The following is a 12,370-nucleotide window of genomic DNA, read 5'->3' on the forward strand; positions in this document are numbered from 1 at the left end:
TTGGCTAGAAAGTACATAGCACACCTGGCCAATAGAAAGCGAGGCAGTTACTCAAATCATATTTTTAGAAGGATTTCACTCCTCAAAAGCTATGCAAGGGAAGAACTTCAGAACTGGTAGTGCAAGAATGAGAACACAATATACTAAAATTAAAATTCAGATTTCTTCTAGTTATTTTGTTTAGGCAGTGCCTCCTTTGGTGTGGGAAACACTGTATGCTGAATCGTTGCAACAGGTGATTGAAGATTTTCCCTCAGCACTCCATTAGCCTGTGGATTTCCTGAAGTCCATCTGTTATCTGCCAAACTGTTATTAGATGAGCTGCAGCTGATTCTGGAACATACACCAGCCCTAGCCCCATGCCGTTAACTACTGAGAAATAATTAAGAAATTTAAAAACTGGACAGTGATCATGACAAATGTGAGTCCTACCCTTATGCATTTTAATTGGAAATAGGTGCCTGTATTAAGGAGAGGTAACTCTAACACCTATATAGAGTGCCATCATACAAAATGAACACATTTTTACCAGCAGAATTTATCTAAAATATCTGAACATCTTGTAACTGAGAAATACCTGACTTATGGAAACAGACTCAACTTCATGGTAAAACCTGGAATTTTATACCATGGTTCCTCTTGTACCAGTTTTAAGTATCTGAAAACCAAGTTTTTGTAATGAAAATGGTAATTAAATACTAGTTTCAGTTATTATTACTATTAGACATCCACCTAAGACAATAAAGAATATGAAATGAAGAGCATTAGGCTTTTCTTATAGGATATGCTGTGCTTTAAAACTTATTTTATTGATCTTAAAGTTACAAGATCAATTACTGACATTTTCTTGAGGATCAATCTTGGATTAAATGGCAAAATGAAGAAAAGGTTTTCATATGTACTATATCCAAAAGCAGAAACAGATTGCCATTCTCCTGTGAACATTCAGAAACCTTTTCTGATTACTAAACAGTATGTCTGAAATATATTGAAGTTATACCAGCCTCCATAACACTTTTTGGTGAACCAAAGAAGTCCTACAGTGAAATCAAACTTTGAGTAAAATCTGTACTACTTTAATACAATTTCCCTCTAAAATATTTTTTCCTGTTTTTAGATTAATGTATATTCAGTCTGTCAATTACAATGCAAAGTATAAGTAAGATTTAAGCAAGGATGTTGGAGTGTGAAAATAATTCATGTGAATTGCTAATAGGCTGGTGGGAATAAATTTTTTCCACATGAAGGCAACTCCTGTCTCATCAAACACAGCAGACTTGATTTCCCACCTTGACTAGCCACTATTACCTGCAGAAGGAACACAAAAGCTGAGAGCAGTTTGCTACTAAATCAATACTTCACTGTGACCAAAAGAGTACTATTGAGCCTATTCTTCCTTTCCTTTGAACAGATGTGAATAAAGCTGGAAGCAAATTAAAACAAGAAGCCATAAGGTAAAAAGAAGTCTTGTCATTACTTCAGGAAGGCAAAATGGAGATTTGATAGCACATACATGTTTCTCCTCCCTTCTCCCTGGTTTTGCCACTTAAGGCAGGAGCCTTGCAGTTATCACCCTTCGGTGACAGGAATTGATCAGGTTCACATTCGCCTTGACAATCCTGTGATGGAGAATGGGAAATAAAGGGACAGTATGAGTCCTCTCAGGTAATTAACCTAAGCTCCACTGCTTCCCACACCAGCCTATTTTCAATTTTGGCACAGTATAGTTTATACACTCTAACATTATTGCTCAAGAAGATAGAATGATGACTCAGGCTTACTAAAAACAGCTTCACAATACTGCAATCATGCCTGTGAAGCTTCATCTCATATCCTGTATTTATAAGTTTCTTCTCACTGAGAAATAAATTTGTGTGGTGTTTCACGTTTTGTCAGAAAAGTTAGTCACCAGATACCTGAAACACTGATACACCATCTTTAATAAAACATGACTTGTTTGGTCAATTTGCCTGCCGATTTCTTTTCCCGCTTTTAAAAACATATGTATAACACCATAGGTGACCTCCCTTAATACAGCTATCCATAGAAATCACAAATAACTGAGAAATAATATGCTGCATCCTGTCATGCCAGAAGATCGAGATTACTTTGAAGATTATTTAGAGTAGGTGTTACATATCATTTGTGCCCATCCACTGAAGTCAATGAAACAATGCCTACTGGCTTCCGTGGGAGTCTGACTTGGATATTATTCTGGCAATCTGTCCACCACTAAATTAAACTACTCCAGAGATAAAAGCCCAAATGAAGAAAAGTAGAAATTTGGGAACTAAAACAGAGCTGCAAATAAATATTCTAATTCAATGGCATCCTGAAAATACTTAAATAAAACACAAACACACTTACACAGGCATGTACACACACATGCATACAAAAAAAAGTTATGACTTTAACAATCTTAAAAATCCATAGTCTAAAATTGTTTACATTTAAACAATTGAGTATAATAGGTAGCTTTCTTGACTTTCCATTTATTTCCCTGAGCACTGATCTTTGGAACATCTGGAGTTTCAGAATTGTCTAGTTCATAATTCCTAAATGCTGTCTTTTTATGACAAAAAAACCAATTCCTTAAGTAAAACTAGGATACAACTTCCATGAACTACAATGTATGTAGCCAATTTTTAAAAAACCAACAACTATTATTACGCATCTGTATTTAGGCACCTAGCTGGTTTGTCTGTTTTTCAAAATCACTCTGCAGTCTAGCAGTTCCCATTTAATTCAGTATCAGGTACTATATCTCCAACTCATTCAGTTGGAGACCTACATAAGAATTTAGTTTCCCTGCTTTTGTTACTCATTTTGCAAAATCTCGTTTGTATGAGCAATAAGGTATGCTATGGAATTGGTCTTGTGCCTATATCAACATTACAGGCAAAAATTACTGGACTTCTCACTTTCCCATAAGGGGTTAAGAAGGTGCATCTGCAGAGAGGCAGCATAAAACCAATCTTCAGTACTAAAATGGGACCTAGCTAGGGCATATGTTTTAGACTGGCATTCCACACCAGGAAATCTGCTGGCCCAAAGGAGCTCTATTTTAAATTTCTGCTATTTAGAACTACTTGACAAATTGGCAACTGCTGCTTTTCACTCTCTTCTCTAGATTAGAACTTTAAATGTGAGCTTCACAGACATCAATTTGCAACTTTAAGACTTTTCAGGCATTCTGCATTTTAGATTATACAGTGTGCAAGTCAAAACATTTTAGAAAGCAACAGTGCAGAAATACTTGAATATTTTAGAATCAAATCTCTCTCTCTCCAGTTCTAAGGCTGCAAATTACGTCAGCCCCTCTGCAGCTAAAAAGTTCAAAATAATTTTCCATTAACCACAGAAATAGACTGTAACTTTGCATACTCTTAATTCTCTCTCCACTCTGTCTCCTCTCCTCTTCCACCTTCCCCCCACCCCCCCAGCCCCTGGGTAGCTGACACACTGGCATTATGCAGCAGGCTCCAAACACAGGATTAACAAAAAGGTTATTTTGTAATACTTCATTTCAATATACCTTAACTGGAGGAGGGGGTATTGAACCAAATGCAAACAGAAGAGTTGCTATTTGGTTCTTCGTGCAACATGAAATCAAGCCTTTGTTCTCAAATGATGTAATAAAATATGTCGCATCTGATTCTCTTTAATTAGCACTTTTTTAATACTATCTGGTACTGGCATTCCACAGTAGAATCCAAAAGGAGAATTTAGCATTTCTTCTCTTTGCAGAAACCCTTTTTAATACCTCACAGTACATGAAGAGTTAACAGCATATGATCCCATCACATCCTCCCTCCCCCTTTTCAGAAATCAGACTGGCCTTTCTTTAAATAAGCAAACAAAGCAAACAAACAAAACAAAATCCTTGCTTTAAAATAGGAGTATAAATACTGTTTGAAAACACATTTGGAACATATCTTCCAGGATGGTTTTTATATATATATATGTATATATATGTGTGTGTATGTATATATATATATATATATATATTTATTTATCCTTTAAAACTGTGACTACTGCACCAGTTAAGGCTGTTTACAATATATATATTTTTCAAATAAAACTTTTAATATTCAAGCTTACCAGATTGATGAATTGTAACAGGTAAAATGGAACTCTTTACAAGGTAAACCATGTAGTTGTACAAAATAGAATTATGCCCTTCACCTGTGCAAAACAAAAAGAAATCTTGCCTTGCGTTAAAAACACTGAACCTGTTTACAAAAAGGAATGTGTACTACATTTGGACTTCCTTTTTAACTGCCATATCCTAGCAACATCTCAGTTATTTTAGTAAAGGAATTAATCATCAATTTTAAACTGCAGTGAATTTACCAAACATTTTCACTATAGACTTCTGAAAGCCTTTACAGTAAGAAGTTATCAACAAAAGCAGGCACGTCAGTGTACAAAAACGTTGTTGATTTTTTTCCTGTTTCTTTTTCAAAGTGCAGGTTTTTCTCAATGTGCATCTTACAAGACAAACAAATGTTTTAACTCACTAAATCTTAAAACAGAACTCAATTCTCCCAAGGAGTAGTGTAAACGTTAAAGATCCCCAATACACCTCTAGTAAACGTGACACAAATGTCTCTGCGTTGTTTAGAAATTTAGCTCTTTTGAGAGGTAAAGAAGCTTCATGACACCTTTTCCTTACACTGGCTGGTTATCATAAATGGGTAACTCTGGACTGCTAAAGCTGGAGACTGATGAATCACTTGAAGGGAACTAAACTTGGCTACAGAGGAGAGGCGACGGGAGGAACCAACCCTTAGGAGTTTCTTGCGCAGCCTTCGGAAAATTCAGCCTCCGGCGGACGAAGGGTCGGTGTGGGGGAGGGAAGGGGGGGAAGGAAGAGGAGAGCAGGAAGGGAGGGAGGAGAAGCTTCCGCAGAGCCAGAGGCACGGCGGCACACCGCCCGTGTCCCGCTGCGCCCGCGACGGCGGGACCATCCCGTCAGTGGTGCAAGAAGTGTCCCCGAGCCCCGCGGCTGCGAAGCGCTGGCGGGCCCGCTCCTGGCTGTCACGGCGATCCGGGGGCCGGGCGGGGAGCCGGGCGTCCCGGCGGCGGTCGACGCTAAGTGCCGTGAGCGCTGGGCTCCCCAGGATAGATCTCCTCGTAGGCAGGTGGCTGTTCACTGGGCAGAGGGTAGCAATAGGGATAGGAGGCGCTGAGCTCGGGGTCCATGGGCGAGTAGCCGGGCAGCTCGACGGAGGGATGTCCACCACAGTGCACTTCCACGCCGGCCTCGTCGAAGACGTGGAAGACGCCCACGTTGATGTAGGACACGGCCCGAAAGGGGCAATCCCCGGGGCTGAGCTCGGGCTCGCCTCCGGAGAAGAGGGAGCCCTGGCTGTGGCGCGGCACCCGCCGCCCACCGCCGCCGCCCCTCCGCCGCCGCCGCCGCCCGCCCGCCGCCGCCGCCGCCGCCGCCGGGGCCGCTCGCCGCCGCCGCCGCCTCCGTCCGCGCTGCTGCGCGGCCTTGTAGTTCTTGACAAGAAGCAGGTTAAGCAGGCCCAGGAGGCACTCCAGCGCGTTGAAAACGGTGGAGAGTACCAAGCCTTGCTGGTAGTCCCGCAGCTTCTGGCAGCGGACCGCCGCGGCGGTGCCGTCAGGGGCCGCGGGTCCGCTCCGCGGGCGGGTCGCGCCGCCGGGCTGCAGCAGGCAATAGTGCGAGTACTTCCTCTCCACTAACGACACAGTGTCGCCGTCGATGACGGCGCCGGCGAAGGCGCTCAGCACGCCTAGCATGAACACAAGCACCCCCAGAAGCAGGAAGTTCTGCCGCCCCCCGGGCGACGCCTTCTCCACTGGCCCCGACGGTGCGGCCGCCGCCTCCGCCCCGCCGGGGCCGCCGCTCGCCAGGCCCGGGTCCCCGGCCGGGGCCAAAGCAGAGGCCGGTGCCGGAGCCACGGGCGCCTCGTCGGGCGGGCGACAGCAGAGCAGCGCAGCGGCGAGCAGCGAGAGGCCGGCGGCCAGCAGCAGTCCCGAGTAGAAGGCGCCGGCGGCGGTGCCCAGGCGGAAGGGCTCGCCCTTGAGCTCGGAGCCCAGCGAGAAGCACTTGAGGCCCACGGCGGCGGCGCTGAGGGCGCAGGCGAGCAGGAGGCAACTGGAGAGCGCGGCGCAGGCTCCCCGCACGCTCCACTTCATCCTCCGCGCCGCCGCCGCCGCCGCCGCCCCGCCGTCCGCCTCATCCTCCTCCCGCGGACCCCCCCGGCCCCGCGGCGGCGGCGGCGGCGCGGCGCGGCGCGGCCATGCGAGCGCGGCGCTCCCCGACGGGGCGGCTGCGCTCCGCTCTGCACGGCAGGCAGCTACCGGCCGCAGTGAGCCGGGCGCGGCGAGCGCGCAACGCTCCCCCCACCGCCTCCCGGTCGCCGCCGCCTCCTCGTCCCCGCCCGCCCTCTCTTATCGCGGCGGCTGCGGGGGGGGCGATTAATTATGGATGGAAGCCGCGGCGGGCGGGGGGACGGAGGGGGCGGCCCACCGGGCCATCGCGGGTGGCAGGGGGAGAGTGCGATCCCCGGTGAGGCCGGGGGTGGCGGAGCAACACAGCCCGCCCTCCCACCCGCGTGGCGCGGGGGCCCGCACGTCGCCCTCCGGCCGGCTCCGCACCGCGGCTCGGGCAGGGGCTGGCGGGGGTTTGAACACCCCCGCGGGTTCCGTTGCCGAGGGCTGCTGCTAGTCTCCGTGTTCCTGCCTTCTCTCCCTCTCTTAATTTTATTTATTTATTTCTTAGCTCTTGCGCTCATCAGGAGGCTGGCGAGCCACCGTGCATCGCTATGACCGCGTTGCGGTCTGTCGGCGGCTCTGATGCAGCGAGAGAGTGGACCAAGGCCCCCAGGCCGCGTGCCCGGCGCAAGTCCTCCGTGCCGGCGGGAGCGGCGGTCCCCATAAGCCCTCTTTATTTCGTGCACCGCCGGCACGAAATCCTGTGGGATTGCACCCCGTGGGCGGCGGGGCTCGAGGGACGAATGGCCACGGCAGCACCCTCGGGACGCCCCGTCCGGGAGCGCCTGCAGCGCCCGGGGTGGAAGCCAGTTTGGGGGTGGTGCCAAAAGTCGCCCCGGTAGATGGTGGCCCGGCGACTCCTCCGGGAGGACCTGCAGTAGCCTTGTGAAGGAGAGGCTGGAACCTCAGCCTTGGAGCAGGCAAGTCTGGCAAGGGGTTCTTGAGGAAGGCTCTTCTTCGCCAGTCCCTTTTTCTTCCGGGAAGCTGTAACCTTTCAGCTCCCCCATTTTCCCTATCTGCCGTGCACACGCCAGCCTTGCTGGCTATTTTTAGCCGGCACCGTTGATTAGCATTCAGGGGAGCAAGCGAGAGAGAAAAAGCAGTTTTCCAAATTGTTTTCTCTTCCAGCAGTGCAAGTGCACCTGTTGGTGGCAGGAGGGGCATGTGTGGCATTATCCAGCGTTTAGCTTTCTGCAAGATGCGACCTTACTCCCTCTGTCCCGTCGGGGTAGGCCCTCTTGGCACCTCCCTGAGGAGCAACAGCACCCAGCTGTAATCTCGGGCAGATGGGCACAGGTCTCCTTTGCAGCAGCTGCTCCTCCCCAAGAGAGGTTTCTGGGCCCTGCATGGGGCAGTGGTCCTCCCAGGGACATTTGGTGGGAGGCTGTCCTACCTGGAGGCCAGCTCTCTAAAAGTTGCAGTATCCAGAATTATCATTGGCTCAGTATCCAAAAGCATCTAAGGGATGTGCCATCCTGCCCTGTGGGACCCCATAGACGAGGGAATTTTGCTCTCTCCCTCTTGTTCACAAAGGGTTCATGGAGCACTGAGTATGTGAGAAAACACAAAAATCCTGATTTGTGTGTTTTGACAAAAGACCTGTCTTGTGTCCCTCGAAAAAGGGGTGGCTGGATATCTTATCCCCAGTCATCCTCAAGTTTTCCCTTACGCTTTGGATTGAGTGTGTTGGCCTGCTGATCTATGGCCATGTGAAGATTTTGCTGCAGGATCTGTGACTTTGGCTCTGCTCGTGGTGCCTGGACTGCTGAGGAAGATCTTCAGGTGTCTGGAAAAGAACTCACCCCATCACTCTTAAAACATGGATACATAGAGGACACACAGGATTTTATAAATTATAGCATGCACCTCCTGAGATCTCTATTGAGCACCAAAATATTGCTTTGGAAAGCACATGTAAACTCTCAATCCAGCTGTTAATCCGGAGAACCCTGGTAGACACATTCTCTGTGGAGGATGAGGAGATGTAGTTAGTGGGGGGTAAACACGTAATGAACTAATTATATGTAGAATGGGCAAAGTGCTTTACTCCCTTGCCACCGTGTCTGCCCTGAAGCTCCCTGGCTTCGCCTGCCCGGCAGAGGCACAGTCAGCAGCGGGGGACACTCCCCTGTTTCTTGTGGAAAGTCGGGGAGCGGCTAAGACAGAGTGCTTCGCTGTCTGCCATGTAAGGAGGAGAGGTGGCGTCCGACGAAGTAATGAGGGAGTCGACTCAAGGCCGGGGAAAAAGTCTCAGGTTTAATCCGAGCTCTGAGGAGCTCTGAATGCCATTGCATCCGACCGGGCCAAAAATACACTCGAGCCTTTCGCAACAGCACAAATACTGGGGCGGTAACCAGGGGGAAGGGACGCCCACCTCCCAGTGGGGGGATTCAGGGGAGTGGAAGGCAGAAAGACAGACAGACACACAAACCAATGGGGGAAGTTCAAGGGAGGGACCCGTGGCCCTCGTCCACTCACTCGGTGCCCAAGGTGGAAGATTCTGGGAGAGTGGGATGGAGCCGAGTGATGGACAGGGTGCCAGGGAGGGGACAGGGGAATGACTGAGCATTTTCAGGGAGATTGGCATTGAGGGAAAGGCGGAAAAGCTCGGGGTGGAACCACCGGGAGAAAATGGGGGTGAAGGGGCAAAACATTACAGAACTGTTACAGAGATATAAAAACACAATACAACACTCCCTGACACACAACAAACTTATATGTGAGGGAAATGTTTGATTTGTATAACTTGATTGTCAAAACCTTTAAAAAATGAAATATTTACTGTGAATGGTGAGAACATTAATTTAACACTAAATAAATACAAAACTAAGAAAAGTTCTAAGCCTTTATGCATCAATTTATTAATCAGCCTTTAACTTACAACGGTTAGAGTAGAAAAAGCAAACTTTCCATTGGCAGCAAATTGTTCCTTTTTTGTTCAAAGCCTTTCTTGGTGTTCCTTTCCTTCTCATTTTGGCAACTGCCAGAAGTGGCCAACAAGGCTTCTCCAGCATGGTTCTTCAGGTGTTCCTACAGCTGTTTCTGGTATTGTCTTCCTCATCTTGTGTGTTATCTTCTAAAGAAAGGACCTTTTCTTCCATGTGATTGTGATAGGAGACTGATTTTTGATTGCATCCCACAAAGCTGTGCGTTGTGAGAGGCCAGGCTAACACACAAAGTTAATAGTGTAATTAATAATTCTGCTGTACCTTTTTATTCCTCCTGTGGAGCAGCTTGCTGCTGTTAACCTTTTCCAGATTTTACTTGCTTCTCCCTAAAACATCTCTTTGTATTCCAAGCACCATGTTCAATATGCAAAGCCACAAGTTTCACTGCCAACTTGTTTCACCACATGTTATTTATTCATAAACTTCCTGTGTTTCACTGCCGCTCTGAATTAGCCCAGTTTTTCACCAGGTTACTTACAGCTTTGCACTGTGACACATTTTCAGTGACAAGATACTTTTTAAACACACATATACACATGCACACAGAGTACGGTCATTAGCATATCCTGCACATTGAAGGTCAACTTCTTTGGATAACAGGTCTAAAAACATTGTAATGATATTGGTACATTAATAATAGTAGACATAAGACTCTATAAAACATCTGTATACCTATTCTGATTGATTTGTTGATGACTGAATTGGCATTACTGTAAACAGAAGGGCTGACCTGTTGCAAATAAAGGTCACTGAAGAGTTCTCTGGACCCCAAAGGGTAATGCTGATCACCTCAGTGCTAGCTAGTGGCCCCTTCCAGTACAGTTAGGATGCCCATTTGCATGTTCATAGCTGATCTGTGTGTGTCTAATTCCTCAGCCAGGTCTGCCTGCTGAAAAAAAAAAAAAAAAAGAGTATCTGTATGCAACAAAAGATGAGAGAACTGCAAGCCACTTGGCCTTGACAGACATCAGTCGCTAAATTAGTTGTTGCAGGTAGTTTTGAGTCCCTGGCAGCTGTTTTATCACTAAACTTTATTAGTCATGTTTTCATTTTCCAAAGTTTATAAGTTGTTTTCAAGAGTTATTTTGGTGGGCTTTGGAGCAAGTGTATAAGGTTTTGTACAGTAGCACCAGCCTGGAACATATGTTCCCAACAGTGTCTTCACAATCATAGTCTGGGCTTTCTGTGTGTTGCAGTGGTAGTCATTTATGGCCAGTTCCTGTCTCCAAAGAATGGTAGGAAATTTTTGGTTCGAAGTTTTGTTTGGCTCACAGGGGAGCTGAGGGAGCCCTGCTTGTTGGGTTGGATGCCTTGTTGAGAGTAGGCACTGCCATGACCAACTGGGTGGGCTTGCTTTGCTTAATGTGCACAGAACTGGATGTTTTCAGTAACGTGCAGATCAGCCTCTTAACTTTTTGTGGTGACTCAGTGGCACAAAGGACAACAGAGATATTAATTATTTGTACTTTAGGCTTAAAGCTAAAATGCATGCTTGTAAAATAGATGGAGATCTTCAGTTTATGCCACCGAAGTGCATTACATTATTTTATTGTCTGCCTCTTCTCCCACACTGTGTTTATAAGATATATGTGTTGTTATTTCTGTGCCAGTTTGATAAACGGTTGTCATAGCTTTAACTATTCAGTCATGATGTCTGTGTAACCTACCATACCTTATTCTGTTTCTTCCTTTTAGTTTTTTTCCTGTTTCCATAGCAGACATTATGGACTGTAAAATCTCCTTGCAAAAATTGCTATACACGCAGTTACTAAGAATACATTAGAAATTAGAAATTTGAAACTCTGAAGGTGAAACCCATTGTATTTCTTTCTGATTCATCTTCTTTCCCATTTACAAGGTCCACAAACATATTTCTGTGTGCTAGAGGCCTGCTGTTCTCTAATTTTCACAGTGTTTTATGGGAAAGACTAATCTCTGCAGGGAATTTATGGTGAACACATGCTAGAAAAGGACCTATATAAGGCTAAAAGTCTGGACCTAACTGATCACTGGGCACTGATGAAAAAAACTTCTGCAAATGCTGCTTCAATGGGTGACATTTCAGAGAGGTCAGGAAGATAACATAAGGATTTAAAATAGAGAAAGCAAAGCCTATGCTAGAAGCTGAACATGTAAGGCTTTCCTGTTGCTGCTAGGAGTTTTGGAATAAGGGAAGAAATGTTTGAGAAGTTAGGGTTATAAGAACAACATGGTGGTTTGCACTCTAAGATCATGGTGTAATTTAGGTTGGAAGGGACCAGTAGAGGTGTCTAATAAGACCTGCTCAAAGCAGGCACGTCTCCGGGGTTGGACTGGGTTGCTTGGGGCTATTTGATACTATTTGATACATTACTTAAACAAGGACTTCTTTACTTATGTCACAAAATTGTTAAATTATGGCAAATTTTTGGAAAACTAATAGTTTCCTAACTACTGTTCCAATGGTGGGACCTGGGCAGTATTTTAGTGTGTAGGTTCTAGGAAGCTGTTAAGTTGATCATAAAAGACTGTTGAGCACTTTGCCAGCCAAAAGGTGTCTCAAAGTCCTTCACTTTGGGCTTTCAGATTATTTTGAAGAGTGTTTCTGTTTAGTCTTTCAGTTCAGTCTGCATATTTTATATATTCCCATATCTTTGAGATCAGTGCTATACAAAGGCTTAAGACTGACTTATCTCTTAGCTTCTAGTTAGGCCTTCAGCGTAGGACCTGAGCAGCAATTATACATCTGTGCTCTGTCTTCTTCTGAGCAATGTGTGCTCATAAAGACATTAAGAAGTTTGAAAGATCTGTATGATTTCATGGCTTAACCCCAGCTAGCAACCAAGCACCATGCAGTCAGTGTCTCACTCCGCCACCATTGGGATTGGGGAGAGAACTGGAAGAGCAAAAAGTAGAAAACTTGTAGGTTGATATAAAGATCATTTAATGGTGAAAGGAATAGCTGCACACAAAAGGAAAGAAAAATAAGGAATTAATTCACCAATTCCCATGGAAAGACAGGTCTTCAGGCATCTCCAGGACAGCAGGGCCCCATCACACTTGACAGTGACTTGGAAAGACAACCACCATCACTCCAAATGTGTCCCACTCTTCCTCCTTCTTCCCCCCATTTTAAATACCGAGCATGATGTGAAATGGTCTAAAATATCCCTTTGGTCAGTTTGGGTGACCTGTCC

At 46.2% G+C, this 12,370-nt stretch overlaps 1 protein-coding gene across 1 annotated transcript; it reads right to left on the reverse strand.

Moving 5' to 3' along the window:
* Positions 1-770: 770 nt before the first annotated feature.
* Positions 771-6,179, reverse strand: TMEM271 (transmembrane protein 271). The gene is made up of 2 exons (XM_053932713.1): positions 4,102-6,179; positions 771-1,619 (listed from the first exon to the last, which is right to left on the reverse strand). Exon 1 carries the CDS (start codon positions 6,166-6,168, stop codon positions 5,095-5,097), a length of 1,074 nt encoding a protein of 357 aa, XP_053788688.1. The 5' UTR covers positions 6,169-6,179; the 3' UTR covers positions 771-1,619; positions 4,102-5,094.
* Between the last annotated feature and the right edge of the window lie 6,191 nt (positions 6,180-12,370).

The sequence above is a fragment of the Vidua chalybeata genome, chromosome Z (genome assembly GCF_026979565.1).
Source record: "Vidua chalybeata isolate OUT-0048 chromosome Z, bVidCha1 merged haplotype, whole genome shotgun sequence".
Taxonomy (NCBI): domain Eukaryota; kingdom Metazoa; phylum Chordata; class Aves; order Passeriformes; family Viduidae; genus Vidua; species Vidua chalybeata.